The 24844-nt window shown below is 34.4% G+C and overlaps 1 protein-coding gene across 1 annotated transcript; it reads right to left on the reverse strand.

The window, feature by feature from the left end:
* On the reverse strand, positions 1-24844 carry LOC134537964 (inositol monophosphatase 1-like). The gene is made up of 6 exons (XM_063378983.1): positions 24779-24844; positions 12259-12392; positions 11503-11765; positions 10658-10769; positions 6307-6464; positions 1-113 (listed from the first exon to the last, which is right to left on the reverse strand). The coding sequence occupies exons 1-6, from the start codon at positions 24842-24844 to the stop codon at positions 1-3; spliced, it is 846 nt and encodes a 281-aa protein (XP_063235053.1).

The raw sequence follows: 24844 nt of genomic DNA on the forward strand, positions 1-24844 counted from the left end.
TCACGCAGATGCAGATTGCAGGTAGTTGTTTACTTCCTTCAGGACGCTGGTCGCCAGCGCCTCCGTGCCAGCGCACAATGCCCTGCCGGTCATCATGTCAAACTGGCCGCCATCTGGAACCACAGCCAGGGTTGACTGACATTTTTAGCGACTCTAAAGCTTAATTCATTTCGACATCATACCAAATATTATGTAGCCTAGATTTCAAAGAACCATTTGTATATGCATAATTAAGCTACGTTCGGAAAAAATGAATTATAATTGCTACATGCATAAAATTTTTGTCTCACTGCATTTCAAATTAAAATAATTTTGTCACAAATGAAACTGAAAGTAATAATATACTTGAAGAAATATATAAATTTGTATAAATTATAAGTAACCGACAATGGAAAAGGTTATGTCTGGAAAGGATTGTTAGTTCGTGGTTGTGTTGTAAGTTTTATTCAAAACGAGACATACGAGCATAGAAGTAATTAAATTAACACTAAGCTTTGTGCAATTTTTCTTTCTATAGAAAATGAATATATATATACCCCAAAATAAGCTATATATATATATAGCTTATTTTGGATTTGGTGGTCGTCACATTTTTTCGCCTGCGAGTGTATGGTTTTTTTTTTTTTTTCGTGTTTTCTTTGTTCCTAGAACAAACAAGTATCATTCTGTCTCTTAATACGTCGATTTTTAATGACATATAATAATTGTAAGAAACCTTGATACCACTGTTTGCATCTCCTTTGAACAATACAATACTATATAATACAATAACAACAAACCTTGAAGAGAGTTCTGGCCGGAATAATATCGAAAAATAGTAAGATTCTTGAAATTGGTATGAATGTATTCACACTTTTAACGTTAATGATACTTCCACTTTCTTCAGTATTTCCAGAAAATAAGCAACTATACTTTAACTAGCTAACTTACCCCAAGTGAAGCATTTTGGACTAAGCATAATGGGGGATGCATCCAAATAAAATTAAAGAAATATGATACATTGCGTTTATTATGAAAGATTCCGTATTAAACTAATTAAAGGACAATCATTTATATCCTCCTTTATTTAATTTTAAAAAAGGTAAAATGTGAAGTTACAAAAGTTACGGCCATTATAACCGTGTTGCATGTGTTATTTTAACTTGAGTCAACATTGTTTGGAAACAAGAAGACAATAAACGATCTTGTGACACTGGAATTAAGCACAACAATTTTCATAGCCCTCAATTTTTGGTGTTTCTTAACCACCTTCGTTCCCTGCCAGCTTCAGCGAGCCGGAGATCATGGGCCCAACAAAGCAACTCTTGAGAAGCACAGGCCAGCCGTGGTGCAGGACGGGAGGCCAAATTAGTTGTAGGCATATCAAAAAATATGGTCCGTGTGTTAAGTTGAACCCACGTTATGCAAAAAAGGAATGCGTGCGTAGTGAGACAAAAAGGAAAATGACCCAAAACAGTAAATGTTGTTCTTTAAATGGCCACACAGAAATGAAAATAAATCTCACTTACCAATTGCTTTGGGCAGCACTGAATTTGAAACAAATTTTGGGTGATGGAAAAACAGCAACACAACTACAGACAAACTACCACAACTATAAATACATGGGCACTTCTTCTTGGAGAAAGCTCGAGAAAGAAGGGGATGCATCTACAACGTGACTACATGCCGTAATCGTAAGTTTCGCTACCAAACACTTGGTTCGGAGAATCCTCAGAGATAGACGATGCGTCCGATATAGACAGTCTGGAGGGGAGGTTGCCATGCCTAGTTAAAAGTAGGCTTAGGTGTCTCAAGTTAATAAAAAGAGAGCGGTGATGAGATAAGTGTAGGAGAGAGGAGGAGATGATCACAGCCTGGAAAGTGGTGGTCCCTGGTGGGGAACACCAGAACCTCGAACAAAGTGTTGTTCAGAAGAGACTGGTAGGTGATGCGCCGAGCACTAGAGTGGGGCTAAAGTCTAGAAAAGAGATTCCCGGAGGTCGCGGTCTCTGGTGGGTAAATCACAGTAACATCTAGGAAATACCTTAGTTTAGTTCCTAACATGGCCCACACATCGCACATGCTAGAAGCATGCCGAGGACTCTCTTAAGTCTAGGGGCGTCCCCACGGGGAGGGGGAAAGGAGTGGGGTATTACACCGGAGCTAGCCTAAGGGGTTGAGAGAAGAGGAGAGTCAGATTTAGGATGATATTCATATTTTTGTCCTCAGCAATCCCTTAGTCAAGAAATTATTTTATGCAATCTCATTTAAATGTTTGTGTGCCATACACAGACGATATTTAAGACGATCCTTTATTTTTATATATATATTTTTTTGGCTACAGAATTGTTTAAGATTCATTTGTATCTGCTTAAATTATTTTAAGTTAAGTGTTTTATTACTGTGTTTATTCCTGGTTGGCCGATAGGTTTTAGCTGCCTCTAGAAATTTGAGTTAAGTGTAAGCATGTAATAACTAAAATGTTGGCAATAATTTTTATTAAGTTCTTTAGTAACTTTTGATTTGTAATTTTATGCTATGTATTTATATAAGGTCTTAAAATGTTTGAACTGTTTCGAGAAATTAATCGGTCGATGGCCCTTAGAGGGCGTGACGTCAGTGGTGGTTGACCGCGGCAGTACGGAGTGTGATGGCTGGACGCGGCGTGCTGTTGCGCATGCGTATCGGGCGTGTTTTGGTTTATAATAGTGGTGCATGAAATGAAACACTTTTACGTGACGTTACGTCTACACGCGGTGTGGTGCGTTATAAACAATATTCCTAGAACGACCAAGTGATAGAAGAGTGCTACGCCGTGCAAGTTAAACTATTGCGCGGATTTTTGCGCGCAGATGCTTCGCATCTGGAAACAGTGTTACGACCGGACACGTAAGACACAGCTGTGTAGCGAGGTGCTCAGGTAAGGGGCATAACCGAGGACAACAAGTAAGTGGCCACGGACTTACATGTTTTGAATGGTTGGTAGCGTGGTTATCAAACAAGCAGATTGAACAAGTAGCGGTGCGCTAATGTGTGTTTGTATTCTGTAAAAAAAGAAAACTCACAGTCGAAGCCCGTAGACATATTGCAAAGATAGGAAGACTTAGCACGAGTGTATTGCGTGCATTGGTAACGCGGCGATAAAGTTGCGGAGTTAGTGACGTCACTGACCTTTTGAACTGGTTGGCAGTGCGCTTAGCGAACTTAGACTTTTCCCGGCACTAAACTGTTATCAGGTTTCTTTAAGAGAAGATAACGATTGTAATTTTCTTAGGATTGTAAAATACCTTCGTAGCTAGACGTAATGCGGTAGTAAAGTAGGGAGGTCTCAGAATTTTGAGATTTTTCTTTAGAATTCTTTTTATATACAAATTTATGAATAATGTATTCTATAGTAATATTATATTAGTATTAAATGGGAGCGTGCCCAAGTTGTAGCAGATAATATTTGATATGGTACGAGCCTTTCAATCATAACCTTTATTTGTCTTTATTACATATAATTTTTATGAATGTTTACATATATATATATTTATATTAGGAAACCTGTCACATTGGTCTGTTGTTAATGCATTTGAATTTTTTTTTCTATTTAGTTTAGTGTTTAGTGTTTGTATAAAAAAAGTTCAGAAATCAGTCTAAAAATAAAGTGCCAAAAAGTAATTAATTTGTTTTCGGACAGCTGTTTCAACAAAAAAAAACCTACTTTGCCTTTATTTGAAAGTACATTTTACTAAGAAATATTAAATTGTATATGTTTTTATGAATTTTTCCTACACCCTGATATGATGGGTTTTAATTCAGAAATTTGTACGATTAAATAATTTTTGATATCAGCAATGTTGTGCAAAATGGACGCAAACACAAGTTGGGTGTGGAAGGGGTCTTCTTTTACTCTGGAGGGGTGAAAAGTGAACACATGGTGTACAGATATTTTTCTCGTATATATACAATATTTTTAAGTAGTTTTATTTTAGCAATTACAAACTAACTTTCCATAAATCATACATCGAATTAGTCGTTTATTTACTTTAACTTAAAAAGAGTTTACGGAATTTCAATGTGATATTGTTGCACATATTTTCTTATACCAACAGCAAGTATTAACATTAAAGAAAGTTAAGTATAATCTGTGAACGGCAAGTAATTCCTAATGGGACATAATTCCGGGACCTTTTTAAATTAATTTTGTCGTTGCAATATTTATTATAAATTAAATCCTAAAATGTTATCTGTATTTTTATGATATTTAACTTCATTTTACACATTCTTAACTTTATTTACTATCATTTCTGTAAAAATTCCCTCTTTGCCCTTTTTTTTTGTCATTCCAAGAGATATTTTTTTGTACAGTCCACTCAACTTGGTGACAGTTCAGTAAGCTTTCGATGCTCAAATGTTTCGTTATTATTTACACTCTTAGTCGGTGTCAGTCATTCATCAAGATGGCTCCATTCAGTAATGGTTTTGACTCCTCTTGTTTTTCACATTTATGGATATGATTTTTTTTTGTGATTGTATTTGTGGTGAATATATTTGGTACTTCAAGATTAATTAAACTTCTGTGTACCTTTCCTTTGTCCTCTGTTTTGGTTGGTCAAGAGAGAGAGAGAGAGAGAGAGAGAGAGAGTATTGTCTAATTTGTTGGGTTTTTTTTGGCAATAATTTGCGAAACTGCAACCGTATGTGGCAGAAGGTTCGAGTTTTGGGTAATTTTCATGGTTTGGATCTTTTTTTTTTTTTAACTTTTTTTCTGCATGCCAAATGAGGTCTCGTTTAATCTACGTCCTTCTCAGCCCGGGAAACATAGTTCCACGCCGGCTGCTGTAGGCGAGGTTTTCTCCTTGATTCTGTCACGGAAATTTCTCATATTCCGCTAAGTCCGGTCTTTCTATTATGAACTATTAAATAATTGTTTGTCGTCCGACCGAATGTCACCTCATCCTTTAACTCGTCACCGAGCTAATTATTTTTCTAATAATAATTTCCTGAAGAAGATTATTATCTACCTGTAAATTTTAAAGACCAAATGGCTGATTTCTTTATTTCAGAACACAATTTTACAATTTTATATATTTTTAAATAATAAAGTAGATCATAATATTATTAGCATATAATGAGTTTGCACCCTAGGTTTCCAATAACTAATATACATTTATTAATTAACGAAATTTTTAAACTATTTAGTTTACATTTTTATAATTTGTAACGTCTTTCTCTGTTTATTTAAAACAGAATTTTCTAACTATTTCATCACAAATAGATATAATTACTTAGAGGTGTTTATTATCATTCATAATGTTAGGTCTCTCTGGATTTATTTTATTATGATTTATGTGAAGAATTCATTTGTAAAGCTGTTGTATCTTAGTACGTTTCCTAACAAACATTTTGTAAGTATCAATTCCTTACTAAAATAATTTTTGACGTGACAACGTCTAATAAATCGATGAACGCCGGCTGCACGCACGAAAAAGTGTCCCGTAACGCACATTGTCCCGTTACGATGTGTCCCGTTACAATGTGTCCCGTTACGCTCATTGTACGCATGCGCCGCATATCTCTCTTCCACTCAATTGGAACAACCATCGATTTGACATTTCGAGGCACATTAAACTTGAAACACTCCCATTCGTTTCCTACTTTTCCTATCCTTAACATAATAACACAGATTGGAAGAAGTTAAATAGCAAACATGAGTAAAAGTTATAGTTAAAATAATCTGTTCGTTAAAGTAATAAACATATTTGAATTAATGAGTGCAAATAAAAGTAATTTATCAATTAAATTGTAGTTTTCATTTCACTCCTTCTTTGTATCCATACAAAATAATGATAATTCAATAAAAATGATTCAATTTTATTCATAAAAGTATGCAATCATTTCATCAATGTTTTGTTATGACGTTGTCACGTTAAACTATTGTCCGTAAACCGATTTACAGACAAGCAATTTTTTTTCTATAATTCAATATTATTTTAAAAATTTATTAAACAGAGTAGTCGTTATAGTAAACACTGAATTAATACATAAAGCTTTATGAAAATGTGTGCTGGGATGCTAGACCTATAAACAGCTTCTGTTGACATAATTGTTCAACAAAATTCGCCAACATTTTAAGTTTCAACGCCGCAGGCTATGTGAACATACGCGGACTTAACGAAAGTGGGATAGTTTTTGCCTGAAATTATTTTTAATATTTTTGTAAACAGCTTGATATTTTATGGTATGAATATATATATATATTCCATTTTATTTGAAAGAATGTAATATAAAGATGTGGTCTGGGGTGACTCGCTTCTCATATGAAACACCTGTTGTGTTTACCTCTCGATTCGATGACCACACCTCCTGCTTCTTGTATTATGAGCGTGGCAGCAGCCACGTCCCAGCAGTGTATTCTCGAGTTGTCCCAGTAGCAGGCGTCGATGCTCCCTGCCGCCACGAAGCATAGCTCCACCGCGCAGCTGCCCAGCCACACGTGTCTACAAATAAACGCTAACAAACTTCTGACTGTCTTCTCCAACACAGTGTTTTATAAAATTAAAAAATATATATATGCGTGTAATTATGAGGGCCAACACAGATCTTCTGTATATTTATTTTTGATTTGATACACTAAAATATTTAAAAATGAATAGATAAAAGTTATAAAAAATTGATAACATATTATAAAAAAATTATGATGTATATAACATTCCATTTCAAAATCCTGCACACCAAATTGTTTACTTGTATTTAAAAAGTAAACTTACACGCCTACCACCATGGCTTAGTACGTTGATATATTTCGGATGATTATAAGAGATAACGGAAAGCAATTATTTTAATTTTATCTCTGCCAGCGCGTAGTAACCAAAAAAATTTTTTTTTTGTAATATCTATACGTATTTTAGTGAATTAGTTAAACGAATACATTAAAGAAACTCTCTAGTTCCAAAGCCAATTTATACGTTCTTCGTTTGCCAAGATACATTTGTAACCAAGAAATAGGCTTAATACATAGAGTGAAGCCTTGAAAACGAAGCCGGTCTCAACAATGTAAAATTTCTCACAACTTTCGATGAATAGAAAAAGTACTTTTGGCGCCCCTCGTTTTAGGTATATATAATCGGCATAATAATATAGGTTTATATTTAAGAATTTGCACATTTTAAAGAAACATACTTAATGTGTATCCTTCTTATAATATAATTAATATAGATTAAAATATAATCGAAATTTATTTAAGATATTTCATTTTAATATTATATTATTCAAATCAGTTGATTGAATATAAATAACTTATAGGTATAGGTTTATAATATATATATTGATTAGGACATATTAGTAATATTTTTAGTGATTAATTAACTGACATCTGTTCCCGTCATCAGGAACCATCATTTAAAAAAACACCTTCCCCATTTCTACCTCTTTGGTCGGATTTTGACTGTTAACTAACATGACCGAGTTTTTTCATGATTATATTTTATGTATCAGTGTGGAAGTAATTTGTGAAAAATTACGGCAGTTATCGTGTTCCTAAAAAATGTGATGTATGCATAAATAAACTTTTGAGTTGAAGATGGTTTTGTGGTCAATGGACCATGAAACGAAAAATTAAATAAAAATTTTCCGGAAGTCCCACCATAATTATGGTTACGGTAGTATTCCTTCGAAATCTATCAAAACCAAAAATTTCATACGTGTATCCATAAACAGTAAAACGGTCCCATGACCACTGATTTAAATGTAATTTCTTTGGAGAATGGTAAAAAATATATCTACTTTGATCGTTATAAATATCTATCAAATTTAAGGTAAGATTTCAAACACGAAAAATAAGTATGAGAATTCTCAGAAACTAAGACTACATATTATTGCAAACATTAATAAACATATATTTGTAAATAATTTGCTAATACTAATTTATTTTAAGCATTATCAACATGGCAATTGTTAAATTACAAAAAAAAAAAAAAAAGACAAGTTAGGTGTAGGAACAAAAAAACGCAGATTAAGTAACACGTACGCTATCCTTGTTTAATACGGTACAAGTTACCCTTGACGTTAATATTTTACTAAAAGCGTTTGGTAACCACGAAGACAAAAGCAAATATTTTCAAAAATTATTCACTAACTACAGCTGGTCAGTTCTAATTTGCGAATAGCTGGGACGAGTAATTTTTGTTAGTATTAAATAAAGCCTAACTTCAAAAATTAAAAGTTTGCAAGGACAATATATTTATATATTAGGGTCATTCTCCAAAAAGTGTGCGATTTGGATTTTGAAATCTCAAAACTTAAAAATATGATTTTTTCATTATTATTTTTACACGTTACCTACAGTATTATGTACATTATTCCTGTTGTGATTGTTCTTCAAAAAGATAATATATTAAAAAGTTCACATTCACGGAGGTGAGATTAAGTTAACGGAGGTGAGAAAAGAGTTCATAGAGTAGAGTTAATCTCTAGAAGCCAGTATAATAAATAACCACAGACAGGCAGAAAATTTACCTATAATATTAAGACACAATTACGCTAATTTACATAAACTTAAATTTCACATTTTGATGTAAGCAAGTAATTTGCACTGTTAAATCAGCCTCCGATTTCAAGTTTCTATTCAGTATTAAAACTTACTAGTAATAATTTGAAATATTGCATTACACACACACTGGTCTCACAAATTAAAAGTATTTTAAATACATTTCATGAAAGGTTTTCATAGCCTTCCAGATTATTGCTGAATAAATAATGCCCACGATTGTTCACCAAAGGTTTTTCAATAATTTGGACTAGGTATATCTATTCTTGCAACAACAGAAGTATCCTCAACTTCAGGAAATATAAATTTCTTAGATGTTGTCCTTTTTAGTCATTCTGAAATGTAGAACGAACTGTAATTAGCTTACTAGATCCCGCAAATACAAAAAATAAATTTTTTACAAATCTATTTACAATTAGGGTTGTACAGTTAAAGTAATAAAAATATTTAAAATTCAAATTAAATATTATTAGTGAAAGTAAACTTTGCATACATTTCTTGAAGCATCACTCCAGAAAAATTGTTTTGCATAGAATACGTAGCTACATTTAAGAAGCTTGTGACATTTCATGTTCAATAATTTTTATTTTTATTTTTTTAAACACTGCATTGTAGATTTTGCAAAATAGTGATTATTTATACTACAGTTTTGAAAAATGGAAGTGTCTGTTACTATAATAACCTTAATTGTAGGTCACAAAGAAGAATTGAACATCCATTTAATAGCAATGCATCTTTAAGAGCAAAAAATGTTATTCTGTTACTTCTTCTCACCTCCGTGAATATTGCAAGTAACGGAGGTGAGGGTAACGGAGGTGAGAATTTAAAACTTGAAGTTAAATAATTATGATATTTTTGAGGTTAGGACATTTGTGTTTGTTGATTTCACTTTTATTCCCCACATTATTACATTTATCTATAGAATGAAAGTTAAATCCAATGTTTCTTACCTTGAAATAATTATCACGGAGGTGAGAACTTCAAAACAAATATCCATATTTCATACTAAAAACTTCAGAAAATACACATTTGAAACAACTTACTAAACTGCATTTTTAAGAGTAAACAAAATGAATATCATGCCTTGCTTTTGTCTACAGATTGTTTCTTGCAATGCACTCTATAGTAAATTATTACAGTTTCAAGTCTTACTGATGGAGGTAAGAACCTGTGTGAGGGACAAACATAAAACACCCAGTATAATTATGAAATAAATAAATTATGCACTTTATTTTATCAACAAAACCTTGTTTACAGGTATACATTATGGCAAATAAATAAAAGCAGATAAAAATTGTGCCATTCAAATAAAGTGAACTGATAAAAGTGCTTAGTTGTCGGCGGGGACAAGCCACGGAGGTGAGATATTGCACACTTTGTGACAAATAAAAACTGAGATTATATTGTATTCAGATTTTCTACAGGTTTTTTAAATTTTATTGGTTTCCATTGAATTTATGTTGCATTTTCAAGCATTAAAAATATGTTATATTACTCTAAAACTGACCGGGACTGAAATTGCACACTTTTTGGAGAATGACCCATTAATACAATTTGACAGGTAGAAAAGAAGAAAAAGTATTTATTAAGCGGGAAGAAATTATGTTATTATACATAACATATTGTAATACTGTCCATTACAGCAACGACTTAGGAAACATCCACATAAAATTGTTAACCATGATTGCCATCTATATTAATGTATTAAGACATAAACTATCAACCATCTTAAAATCTGCGACCAAATTGAGACAGAGAAGGAAGATTCTCGAACTTTTTTTGCACGCACCAACCCCGCGCTCGCACGGCACAGCGGCGGGATATACCTATAGTGTGGTGCACACACAGGTAGGAACAATAAAGAAGCGTCGGGGAGACAAGGAGGAAGGTAACCCTCACGCCGCAAGCCCAAATTGTGTCGCGAACATCATTTCAGAAGTTACAGAGAAAGAAGGGGCGCCATTAAGTGCGCACAGCTCAGATGTATGCAGTAAAATTTTACTTAAATTTCATGTGAGACGAGAATAGTTCTATTACTAAACACCTTAGTAAAGTGTTTCACAACTCACTGTCTATTAATTTTAAACACACTTATAAAGACCACAGACAACAAATAAAAATGATTCTCTTGCACTGAGATCTTACCCGTGGGTCTTCTTTGACATTTTTCCTATTAATTCGAAGTCAATCTCAGCTCTTTCACCTTTTGAAGTCGTTGGCAATGTTCTTCGTACGTTCACTAAAGCTTTGGAAATGTCTGTAAAAGCGTCGGAAAATGACAACAAATTCTTAGATTATTTTAATTCATTATTCTTAGATCCAAGTTCCAGATATGTGAAACTTTCATAAAATTTGGAAACATTACAATTTTGCTTATAGTATTAAAAATTGCATTAAATAAAAACCTTTATATTTCTAGTTAGAAAACTAAACAATTTAAAACCAATGCTTAAACCATGGAAGTTGTTTTTTATTCTCATCCTAATGAAAATTATTTCTTGATAAAATGTTTTTTTAATATTAATTATAGTATTAAATAGAAAAAAAAACATTAAAGGAAAATTGAAGTATCCAATTTATTCATCAGAAAAATTAAAAATAACAATGTTACAAATAATAATAATTGTGGCATGATACAATTAAATTAAATTATAATTTTAAAAGAAATATTTTAAAAATTTAATAATTGTGTAGCTTCAAACTTATGATGTAAAATAAATTAAGCATTAAAAATTACGTAAAATAAAAAATCTTATTTAATTAGCTGTAGATGAACGGGTGATAGTAATAGTTTGACATTATTATGTTATCAAAAGCAATGAATGAGTTTTCACGGGTATGAAAATCAACGACCAGAGTGTAAAAAAAATTGTATATTTGCAGAAATAGCATACAAAATTTAAAATGTTTTCTGTTTGCATTGTAGATAACAAAAACGCAATTCTGAAAATATTTTAATGTTTAATCTGCCAGCAAAAGAGGTCTGATACCTGTTACGCTGGAGACCCTGATGGGCTCGGAGTTGAGGAGGGCTCCCCTGCCAGCCACGGCGGTGTACAGTTGCTCCAGCACCGGGTTGTACACGATGCCAATCACGGCCTTCCTGTTCACCGCCAGCGCCACGCAGACCGCCACCAGAGGTAGGCCGTGCACGAAGTTCATGGTTCCGTCGATAGGGTCGATTATCCAGGTGGGCGCGTCGCTCAGAGCAGGCTGCGAGCCTTCAGCGAACGAGCTCTCTTCCCCGATGAATCTGAGAGTAGGTACAGTAGAGATGATAGTGTCTGGACTTAACAATTAAAACATTTGGTATGGATCCATTGTGGGATTTTAGCGAATACAAAAACTTTTCTAAATATAAGTATGTAGATCACAGTTCTTAAATGAATAATTTGTATTTTTATAATGAAGGCTCGGTTTCACTAACCAAACTGGTACTTCCATTTTATTGTAGTTACTTTTAACTACAATATGTCATTTAATATAGTCTAATACAATCATTGCATATTTAAGGAGGTCCTAATTTTTCAAAACAGATTTTTAATAAAGGTTTTTACTGATCTTTAGAAGTTAGTGAAAGTTATTGTGTTGCTCTTTGATGTTATTAATTAGTATTTAGTAAATATGTGTTGTAATGTTATATGATTCCTTTCTGACTACACAATTCAATAAAAAAACTACTAAATGCTTATCAGTCGTTACCGTCACTAAATTTGTGTTTTTTTTCTACAGTATCAATAACTCACTTGTGGGAAGGGTATTTCTTCTTAAGGCTGCTGAACAGGAAGTCTTCCACTCTGGTGTCATATACCGTCACTAAGTCGGCAACATGGGTCTTCGTGCTCACACTCTTCACTGATCTGAACCCTTCCATCACGATCTGCGTCACAACCATAAGCCAACTTTTGACCAACTCTATCAATCGCTTACAAAACCTGTGTGACAACCACTAGCTTTCAACCACGATGAGGGTGACAACCAAAAGCCCTCGGTACGATCTGCGTGGCAATCACAAACCCTCCGTCAAGTTTTGTGTGACAACCACTAGATGTCCGTCAGTCATGATCTTTGAAACAGCTAGAAGTTCTGCTTCACGTCTATTACGACACTACAAACCACACGAGCTTATTATGCCCAGTGCTTCAAACCCTCAAGACTTTGAGAGTAAAAGTTATCTTGTACTTATAATAAATAAAAATGTGTAGGTAAAGTTTATATTGTTTAGTAAAGTTTGCCAATATATTTTTATCTAAGTTTTTATCCTTTTAAGATTTATTATTTTTAAAATTTATTGTTCTAGCTACATGATTAACAATATGTGGTTTACATAATTTAACTCAAGAAACAAGAAGCCAAGACAAGTTATTCGTACGGAGGAAGATTTATTGGTCTAGTATGATTACCATAAATTTAATTGTGATAAAGGATTTTCAATACATCTGCTTTTTATTCTAATTGTTTTTACTGCTAAGAATTATACTAAATATATTCATTTTTAAAACCTCTGGTCTTGACACTTGATAGTTCGAGCAGTATTATAATGAAAAAGTTACAACTATATTAAAAAACCATTTAAATTTTAAAAGTTTCCTTACCTTGTATACAAGGTTTGTCCATAGTTTAATGAGACTGGGTCTTGTAAAATAAATTTATTGACCCGATCGGTATATATTTATTTATTGTTCTTCGGCTTGTGCCAACAACTAGAACTTTATGCATTCGTGCCTTGTATTTTATCTGATATTACAATTTTCTTGTACATCGCATACCTTCGTTGCACATTGGTCCATTGGATATTTCCCGTGTACTCCTTAGATACAAGTATTTCAAGACGGAGCAAACGGTAATTTATGAATTGCTATATTAAGCACACAAAAATGTTGTAACCTATAAAGCTTGTGTCATGGAGTTGCTATATTATAATTTTCTAAGCTCAAAATTTGATTTTTTTTTCTAAGAACATTGTCCCCTTTTGTATTTGAGCCCTTCGAAGATCATTTACTTTACTACCAATATACCAGTTTAAGTGAAAAATCCCAATATCAAAATGAATTATGGCTCATGTGCGACAGTTAATTATGTTGAACTCGTAAGATGAAGTAATTGTTTATATGGATTATATATATACTGTGAAAAGTTTAATACTTATAAACTGTTTTGAGTTTAGTCACTCTCTTGTGGTAAAAACGTTTTGTGTGTATAAAATTTTATTAATGTATTTTTATTATGAGTAGTATATATATAATACTTCCTCCTAAAACTTGAGCATAAATGTAGAGCTGTAGTCAATGTCCGCCATCTTGGATTGTGATGTAACGGTGGCCATCTTGGATTAACTTGACCTTGAACTTGGACCTGATCTTTGATGTAAGCTGCCATCTTGAATACCACCATCTTAAATTCAAATTTCCCACTCCCCGAATGTTGCGGTTTTCCTCACAGCAGCTTTCCTGACATCGAGCACCCTAATCCTTGGATGTTGAAATTTTCGTTACGGTCACCATCTTTAATTCTGACGTTATGTTCGCCATCTTGTATCTGACATTACAACCACTTCTTTCGATTCTGACGCCATGTCAGCCATCTTGTTTTCGTCTGTTGAAGCCCGCCCTCTTTTCCACCATCTTCGTTTTTTCGGTTCTGGTGGAGGCCGCCATCTTGGATACCACCATTTTTCTGCTGTTTGTTCCTAGAGAGCACCAGCATCGCTCTGTCTCATGTAAATGTGATTCATGTTCCATTACCTGCCAATGTTGTGATTGTTATCGACTCACTGAATTTAATTTTTTTTTTACAAAATACATTGTAACTGCCATGCTTCGAACCGTGAAAGCTTGGACCTCTGAGTTTGATAACATACAGCTCTGACCGCACAGCCATCGAGAAAATTACCATATTAAGAAATAAATATGTTGTGGTTCTTACAGTACCGACCACCTTAAGTTTTTTAACGCTAATTTAGGTTGTGTGATTAAATATTGCATTTTAAAACATTAATCTGTTACCTTGACTAGTACTTTATAAAAACACGTTTATAATGTTTCTTTAATTATATTAAAAATATTTTTATTTACAAATATAAAAATGCTTATTTTTGTAGAGTGCAAAAAATTGTCGTCCAGTACCGACCAACAATTATTTTAAAAGTTTTAAGATCTTATATACTAATATTTTAATAATAATAACATTTTAATCCAACAAAAAATGAAAAAATTCACTACACTTGCTTGGATGAGTTCACTTTTTGCAAAGGTTACATTTCAAATATAATATGCCTTCTTGAGCTGTACATTCAACGTGTGCCCAACCTTTACATTGGACACACTGCACACAGTCTTCTTCAAATGATTCACGACAAATGATACACTCTGTTTTGTCTTCTGTATGCTTTTTCCAATCAGAATTTTCACAAAAGTCTAGTTTCTTCATATATTTTCTAGTGATCTTCTCGCCTTACTTCCTTTCCATTTCTCCAGTAACGCCGAACTTTATCGTCTTGATTTTTTCATCTCTCTTTTCATTTCTTTCAGCCCTTCTCTTCTCTGCTTTTATTCTTTTCTCTTCAGTAATTTTTCTTTTCTCCACAAGTAGATCTTTATAAGGTGTTGAGGTAAGGATCTCCGATTGTTGTGTTCGTTGGACTCTTTTTTTCACTTTGACCTCTGAAGGTTTGTTGGAAGGAGATATTTTTTTCAATTATTTTGTTGAAATCAACAGTTTCTGAAGAAGAAGACGAAGAACAGGGTAGTAAAATATTTATATTTGAGATTGAATCTGGAGCTGATGATGAAGTGTCTGGTTGGTGTTCATTGAGATAAGTTGGAGTGAGAACTGTAGAATATTTTGGTTGTGGTTCAGTTCGAATGGTCGGTGTGAGAGCCGATAAAATTCCCTGTTCTGATCGATTGTTTGGAGAGAGCAAAGAAGGACCCTGCTGCAGTTCAGTAAGATCAGCTGGAGGAAGAGGTATAATGCAGGTCCCGATTTGGAAACTATACAGTTGAAAACATTCAAATTTGTAGTTGGCATCGATGTTGCAGACTGGCATTGATCCTCCGAAGTTACTGGAGTATCTTCATCATCAGTAATCTTTGACTCTCGAAAGTGTTCAGAAGGAATGAAATCTATATCTGAGAACACACCTGGGTTCAAAGGCCAAAGTCCTGTACATGCAAAAGCTGACTGTGCCAAATTCATTTTACAGATTGAAGTGTAGGCAGTGTTAACCAGACCAGCAACATCCCTCTGAGTAATTTTTAAAGGTCGATACTTCCTCATCCAGGCACTATTAGCTTGATTGAATGCTCCTTTGAAAGGCCGCATAACCGCCCGATCCAATGGTTGCAACTGATGTGTAGTGTGTGGAGGTAGGCTTAACATGTGAACGTTATTTTTCTTAGCAAACATGATAACATCGAGATCTTTATGGCTGCTGTGCCCATCAAGAATGAGAACTGGTTCTTCTTTAGTGGGATGAGTCCTCTCCACAAATAATTCCAGCCATTTCAAGAATGCTTTAGTAGTGATCCAGCCACTTTCCTCAGCTGCAAAAATACTTCCTGAAAGAGCATCTTTTTTCAGAACAGCATCTACTTGTTGTTTATTGGGGAAAACAAAGAGGGGGAAACAAAAATGTACCCAGCAGCATTTATGCACAGTAAAACTGTAACATTTTCCCCTCTTTCTCCTGATGTAATCTTGCTTACTTGCCTTTTCCCTTTTTGTGAGATCACCTTGACATCATTGTCATGAACAATTGAGACCCCAGTTTCATCACAGTTGTGAATTCTATTGGCTGGGAAATTGTGTATAGAAAGCAGCTCGGAATAATTATTAAAGAAGCGATCTACTTGATGTTTGGTAAATCCTAAAGCTCTCTGAAGGCTTGTGGACTCTGGAGTTCTCAAAGAAAGCTCGAGATGACGAGCCATAAAGTCATAATAAAACTGCTTCCCAGCTATTTTGTGTTCCTTATTAAACTGGTGAGGCAACTTAAGATACTCAGCCAAATCGAATGCTAATTTCATAAATTCTCTCCTGCTTAAAGGCATGAAACTGTCATCTTGGTCTTGCATTTAAAAAACAAGTTTTTTTCCATTTCTACATCAAAAGTTATTTGAAATCTGCCCATCTGAGGGGTTAAATTTACTGTTTTGCCAGTTTTAATGGCTCTCAGTCTATCTCCTAATGTGGTTTTGGGAACAGAAAACATCTCAGCTGCTTGACGTTGTGTCGTACTGTGCGAAACAACTCCTTGTATTGCCGATCTCATATCGTCTTCTTTCCATTTTCCTTTCTTCTTTCATTTGCAGCCATTTTTCTCTGAAAAGAGAAATAAAGCTTAAATGATTTTATTTTGTTGATATATTTTTTGGTCGGTACTGGACGGCAGTTGGGTGGTCGGTGCTGTACGACAGCAAGGTGGTAACATTAATGCAAGCTGCACATTTATCTCGTGAAATATCACGAATTTAATACCATGTAATTTAACCTTATACTCAAGAGATTAAGTGGATGCTAAAAAAGAAAAAATACCTTACCCCAGAAAGGAGATACGCCTTCGTCAAATCAATTTATCGCGCACGAAATGTAAACGAACATCTTCTCTGGCTCACGGTTTCCATAACTATGAACAAAGATGGTAGTCGCCAAAGAATATAATCAATGAAGATAAAAGTTATTCACGAACGCCTGCAAAGTGCTGCTATCTAGTGTCAGAAGTGAGAACTATGAATGGTCGGTACTGTAAGACGGTCGGTACTGTAAGACTCTCCCCTATATAAAAAATAACACCAATATATGGACTTGTATTTTTTTTAATATGTAAGTGTAATAGCATTACCTTTTTGAGACCGAGCTGGCAAATTTATTTTCAATACTTGCTTCCAAAAGCGCTAGTTAACACTCATCGCCTGATAGAGGGTGCCACCACATTTTTTTTTCAGTAATCGATACAAGGCGCGCTAGTGTCATGTAGTACACACCCAATCTGCTATAGTGTGCTGCCGCCACATTGGTATAATTTATACCCACCAGTTTGCAGTAATTATTTATAAACTTGACATCAGCCATTTTTTTGCCAATTTGGCCACCATATTGAAATTCTGTAATTATTTAGCTAGAAATTCGCGAAAAATTCCATAATTATAATTATTAAGCTTATTATAATAGTTATTGATTTGATCGATGAAGGCGTTTAGTTTGATCCTTGGTCAATAAAAAATGTATTTTAATTAGATGTCACAATAAAAATGACATATACGTGAAATAAAACAACATTAAAGATTATTTAATTATTTCTACAAGAACAAATACAAACAACTAATGTTTCTCGATTTTTGCATCAGCTACCCACGAATTAAAGCTAGTCCACTGCATACCTTGACATGTATTTTCAATGTATCAGGTCGACTAATTGGTACATCACATTTTACACACAGAGAAGAATTTTCTATTTCATTAAAGGGATAGTGCTATATTGCATGACTTTTGTACTGGGAATATTTGCAAATACTTTGGCACAGAATGTAAAGTTTAAATCTGATGAATGTTTAATCAGTCCTTTGCAAATCCACATGTGCTTTTTTAAGTTTTCATAGAGTGTAAACTGACTACAATACCTGTTGCAGTGATATTTAATGCGTTCACAGATCTTACTACAATTGTTTATTGTGTAATCACGAATTTTCAAGATTTCGATGTTGTCTCAGTGCGTACAGTCGCATGATGGGACACCGTCAGTTGCTGCTTCTTTTATCGTTGTCACTGGCGCAGTTGAAAACCACTGCAACACTGGTAAAACGTCAGCCACGAACGTCCTCAAGGTATGCTCTACTATCGATACTGCATCCGTCGAAATCTCCTGTAGTTCTGAAAGAGTAGCTTCAACTGTTGTCACTTCCTACTTGTAAAAATCTTCAAAGGGCGAAGCTTAAGAAAGTTTGTTTTTATAACATAGGGAAGAACATTTTTAACGACCAGTCAGACAGTACAAGTCTAATTTTCCGTCGTGCTAGTAGCGAATGTTTCGTCGGAACACTCATTGAACAATGGGGAACTGACCTTGAGAGTTCATTTGTCAATCAGTGATAGTAACTATTTTAAGTGTTACTTAATTCTACGATTTTAATTATGTGAAATAAATTCTTCGGAGTCGTCTTGCTGAATTACAACAGATTTCGTCAAGTTTATTGACTTTTCTTTAACTGAACCAAGGCTAAAGAAAAACAGTTTTTTAAAGTCAATAGTTATAGACAATGATTGAATTCCTCGTCATCGATAGCTGATTGCTAGAACCACTTTAGTTTCTACGAACTTATGTTTATAGAAGAAAAAGTGACGACGACATGTTAAAACTGAACTGTGGTGTAAGAGGTAAGCTGTTCAAGATGCACTGTAGTGTAGCTGATGAACAAATCGAGAAATGCTAGTGTTTTTTTTGTTTCTGTTCTTGTATAAATTATGTAAAAAAAATTTAATTAATAGTTTGTTGTTTTATTTATCGTACCTGTCACTTTTATGGTGATATTTAACTAAATTGCCTTTCTCGTGTTGACCAATATTCTAACTAGGCACTGTTATAGGTGGCGAATCAATCAATATTTTAATAAGCAATACTTTTAATGATTTTTGGATCACCTATTGAAATTTCTAGCTAAATTATTACAGAATTTCAATATGGCGGCCAAGATAGACAACAAGATGGCGGATGTCAAGGTAATAAATAATAACTGCACTCTAGCGGGTAAAAATAAAACTAATATGGTGGCAGCACATGCTAGCAAACGGCGTGTATACCTACTACGTGACACTAGCGCTCCTTCTATCATCGATTACTGAAAAGAAATTGGCGGCGGCACCCCCTACAGGCGATGTGTGTTAACTAGCGCTCCTGGTAGGAAGTATTTAAATTAAAGATGGCGGCTTGATCTTCAATGGGAGAGCTAATACTTCTTCAAATATAAAAAAAATTAAGTTTAAATATATGTGTTGTGTGTTTTAGATAACATAACATATTTATTTCTCGGTCTGGTAATTGTCTCGATGGCCGTGCGATCAAATGCATATGTTTTACATAACAGAGGTCCAAACCATCATGATTCAAATCACCGCGGTTCCAATGTATTTTATATAAAAAATGAAATTTAGTGTGTCGATAAGGACCACAACAACATTGGCAGGTAATGAAACATCGATCTTACGTGCACGAAGAAGAGTAATGCTGGTGCTCTCTAGGAACAAACAGCAGAAAAATTGGTTGTATCAAAGATGGCGGTCTATGTCAGAAATTTAAAAAAAAAACAAATTGGCGGTCGTGATGTTATTCAAGATGGCACCTCCAGCAGACGAAAACAATATGGTGGACATGACGTCAGAATAGAAAAAAAAGGGGTTGTGATTTCAGAACTAGATAGCAGAATGACGTCATAATTCAAGATCGCGACCTTAACGAAAAGTTCAACATTCGCAGACTGAAGCAGTTGATGTCAATATGGCTTCCATGAGGTAAATTGCAACGATAGGGGAGTGGGGCATTTGATTTAATGATTATAGAGTTCAAGATTGCAGCTGTGTCAAAGGTCAATGTCAATGTCATCCAATATGGCCGCCGTGACATCACAATCCAAAATGGCAAACATCGGCTCAGGCTCTACGCTCCGACTCAAGTTTGAGGAGAAATTAATTATGCTACCATTATAATTGAAACTTTTATCTCTTTCAATTGCACCTGTCAGTTGGTTAGTTTGATCAGTTCTTCTCATTGCAGTTTTTTTTCTACTCTTGTGTTTTGGGATACTTCTTCGTTGAGAAAAAAGACTCAAAATATGTCATGAATATGCCGCCTTAACATGCACCAACTGCTCTCTCTAAAGATTCATTAAATCCATCGTTGCCTCTACAGCAGTAGCAGCAATAACAGTACCTGCACAAGCACCAGTAGCAGAAACAGCACTGGCACCAGCAGTTGCTGAACCACATTATTTACTCTACCATCACTACATTTTCCACTTGTTTGAAGATCTACTGAGATATGATTTAACTTGGTACTGACCATTCTAAGATTCGTATTTATTAGTAAGAATATTCAATTCTGAACAGAATATTTGTGGTAGGAGGTGAACCTGACTCCAAATCAGCATTATAAAATAAATTGGTTGTCTGTAAAGTCGGTTTACGGACGACAGTTTAACGTGACAACGTCATAACAAAACATTGATGAAATGATTGATCCAGAAGAAAAGGAAATATATTCGGCCTGAGACTGGGCCGTAATAGGTTTTTGCAACCAAAACATTTAGGCATTAAAAATATAATATTCTTTAAGGAAGAATTTTTTTTTTAATTTTTCTATCTTTTGTATAATAAAATCTACCTCTGCATACTTTTATGAATAAAATGGAATAATTTTTATTGAATTATCACTATTTTATATAGATACAAAGGAGTGAAATGAAATGTACAATTTAATTAATAAATTTACTTTTATTTGCATTCATTAATTCAAATATATTTATTACTTTTAAAGTGTCGGGCGCGTCGTATTTATTTTTACAAGTACAAAAAAAATTTCGCTTCGGTCGGGATTCGTACCGTTATCCTGTGGATTGGCAGTCAACGATGCTAATCGCACAGCCACTAAGCCACATTGGAAACAAATGTTTCATATGTTATAAATTAATAATATTCCACGCACGATATTTGTTTGAATTTCTTTTAACTAGCATATTCTCTGTTGGACTCGAAATATTTACACGCTCGTAGGCTCATAACTATAAAACGGTGTGTGATTTAGTTGATCAAATAATAACTCATGACAAATAATTACCAATGTCAAACTAAAGTGTGAAAAGTATCATACCAGCAATAAATATTTAGTTACACAGCTAAAACAATACTCATACAACACTGATTAAATATACTTACACTAGTAATTAAAATAATAATTACTTGTAAGAACGCCATTTCCTTGCGAATATACTCCCGTGGCGCGGTGCACAATAACCTCGAACCCCGCTATGTTGTCGTCTGCCCAAAGCCGTGTGTGGCGACATGCGCAGGCGTGATCCAACTGGCGCGACCCGCCTACCCCTGCAGTATGGCGGGGTGAAACCTGAGCAGTACGCCGCCAAGTGCCGGCCGAGTTCTCTGTACCGTCCGCAACATACCAGAGAGATGCCAAGGATGCGTAAACAGGACACATCCATAGTGGGACATCCGTAGTGGGACAATTTTTCGTGCGTGCAGCCAGCGTTCATCGATTTATTAGACGTTGTCACGTCAAAAATTTATATTTTTATTAAATTTTTATTTAACGAAAAACTATTTGAGGATGTTCAAAATATATTTTATCTCTTTTTTCATAATTACTCAATTTTTCAATTAATTTATATTAATTTAAAAAAAATATTCATTTTAGGCCGAACCCAATACAGATTGTCATGAAAATTTGTGATTGTGAATTTTTAATTCTTATAAAATACTTGTAAAATTTGAAAAGGAAAGTGTGCGACTAATACAATAGATACTTTAAAGGAGTGAATGGAGTAGCATTATTAGCGTGAAAAAATGCTTGCAACTATTCAATAATTCGTCTCTTTAACTGTTGTGTTCCCTGTATATTGCACCGCACATTCAGCTGATCCACCATCGACGAAATGAAATATATTTGCAGAAATTGATGCGGTTCATCTGGTGTTGGCACCATTGAACCATGCAAATGATATATTTGTCCTTGTATCTGTAATTGCAAACAATCATTTGTTTAAGAATACGGTGTAACTTCTGATCGTGTGATGGTGTAGTGTGTGTTGTATATGTAGTTGTTATGTATTGCAATTCATTGTGTTGGTGTGAGTGATACTTTACCTTGCAAGTCGGCATGAAGCCGCCTTCTCGAATGATATTAGCTCCAAAGGAAGTCATGCGAAAGCAGTTATTGTATTCAAGGATGTGTTGAAGAAAATGGCTGGAATCGGGATCACTTCCATCGAACAATGGTTTCAGTGGCTGTGGTGGTGTAAGTAATGGATCCAGTTTGACTTTTCCACTTGCGCAGCACAATCCAGCCGTTTCTCTTTTGAACTTTAACGCATTGCAATATCGGCATATAGTCGTCATTGGTCCAATATCTAAATTTTCATCATCACTGTAGTTCGCAGTGGGATCATATTGGAATGCCAAGCGATTGTATGATGCCAATGATCTTCGTGTGCTCACGCGTTGTCTCAATCGGGCATTTTCTCTTATTATATTTTGTCTTTATTCGCTTAAGTTCTGTGAATACACTTGTTGCTGGCTTGCATGTCTTGTGCGGCGGCCGATGTTGGCACGTCGTCCTCTAGGCATTTTGGGCTATGGACAGAGTGGTGAATTTAACCTCAAATGCACGATCCACATAATTTACACAGTTCAACTTACGACCTTAAAGACAAATGCCTGCTGTTGAAATTGAATAAAAATTTGCACAATATACGTTATATGTTTTTTTTTACTTTTTTTCACAATTTCACAGTAAACACAATACCGGTTTGTCACATGAAATTAACTGAGCAGAGAACAATAAGTTGTTGATTTGATGGTTTCCAATTGAAATGTTAGGAAACGAATAACTTATTTTTTTTTCTTTTTTTTCACAATTTCACAGTAAACATAATACAGGTTTGTCACATGAAATTAACTGAGCAGAGAACAATGAGTAGTTGTCAAACAATGTATCACGCACCGGCGCCATCTACTTAAAATGTTGTTTGTCCTGAATTTTTCCTGAATTTTCTTTGCTATAAACCTCACGGAGCCCGAGACCTTTCCAACGACTGCAAAACCGTGGAAATCGGTTCGTGCGTTCTGGAGTTATAGCGTCAGGAAGGAAAACCCGACTTATTTTTATATAGTAGATATGTACTTACTCAACCACTGCTTACATAAGTATCTTTATAGAAATAAACTTTTTATTAGTTATAGTACACAAAACTTAATGGTTTATCACTCGCAAAAAAAATTGAATGCTAAAAATGTTTTGCCTATTTAGTATCTTTATTTTTTATGCTTAAGGGTATGCATGGTATTCACTTTTAAATACCTAGACACAGCAGATAACTATAAGCTGTATGCAGTTTTCTCAATATGCCAACAATAAATGTTAAAAATTCGATGTTTCTGTTTTCAATATATGGTTGCTTAATTCTACTCTATTTACCGGTTACTGCGAATTATGTTCCTAATATTTCCAATTTGTGTTATTCTGATCTGAAGTCTTTATGGACTCTGCATTCAACGAGAAACAATGAAACACACACACACACACACACACACACATATATATATATTATAAGCCTCTGTAAATAACTGGTAAGAATAAATGTTAGAGAAATCAGTTTAGGAGATTTTTTTTACCAGGCAAAATTTTAGATATTTTCGAATGAATGTAAAAAAAAATTATTTCATTACTGCTAAAAAAACGTAATCTTTATAATTTTATTCTCCGATTAGTCTAATGCGGTAAAATTCCCAGCGACTTCAATCACGGACTCTCTGCATGAGGGAATTGGGGCGGACTTTGCTATGTGCCTGCGAGTTTTCTCAGGGTGTTCCCTCCACACTACGAAAGCGTTCCGCCGAAAATTTAACTCATCTTTTCACGCTTACTCTTTATTTACTGTCGTTAATCCATACGAGCCATTCAATCATAATCCTTTTCATTTCCTTCCAAACTAGTTAATCATCCTTAATTTTTTAGAGAATCTCGTACATACGGCATTGATAAGCGTATGTTAAATATATATAATAAAGGTTACTTTTTACAAGCCGATTTCTTTAATTTATTTTTATTTCTCCTAAATGATATTTCAGTTAGTAGGCTATATTCCGAAAGCTTATTAGCGATTGTAGTTGGGTCATAAATAATTTATCTGTGGTGTTATGGAAGAGAGGGTTAAGTCAAAAACATCAAATTTTAAGAGAGGTGGAAGAAAGTCTAATATTATTTTCACGATCAAATATTAGTCGTAATATTATTAATTATTGATATTTTATACAGGCAACACAAACTACAAACCATATAAAGTGTTAAAAGGCATATCCTTCAAATGATCCTTGACTTTCTTCCACCTCTCTTAAAATTTGATGTTTTTGAATTAACACACTCTTCCATAACACCAAAGAATTATCTCACCAGGTTTTTACCAAACATTAAATTTAATATGTTAGAGTCACAGGATAAAACCATGTTATGGACGCTTGCGTGACCTTTGACTGCGGTTGCCTCACCTCGCCGGCCTCTCTGACCAGCTGCAGAGCGGTGAGGTAGCAGTCCTCCACTTCCTCCGGCCGCAT

This window comes from Bacillus rossius, chromosome 12 (genome assembly GCF_032445375.1).
Source record: "Bacillus rossius redtenbacheri isolate Brsri chromosome 12, Brsri_v3, whole genome shotgun sequence".
NCBI lineage: Eukaryota > Metazoa > Arthropoda > Insecta > Phasmatodea > Bacillidae > Bacillus > Bacillus rossius.

Coding starts and splice junctions, on each gene's coding strand:
- LOC134537964 (XM_063378983.1), bottom strand. CDS start 24,844: ATGCGGCCGGAGGAAGTGGAGGACTGCTACCTCACCGCTCTGCAGCTG. Junction 10,770..11,502: donor CAGGGTCTCCAGCGTAACAG/GTATCAGACCTC, acceptor ACGCTTTTACAG/ACATTTCCAAAGCTTTAGTG. Junction 114..6,306: donor TGTGGTCATCGAATCGAGAG/GTAAACACAACA, acceptor CTGTGGTTCCAG/ATGGCGGCCAGTTTGACATG.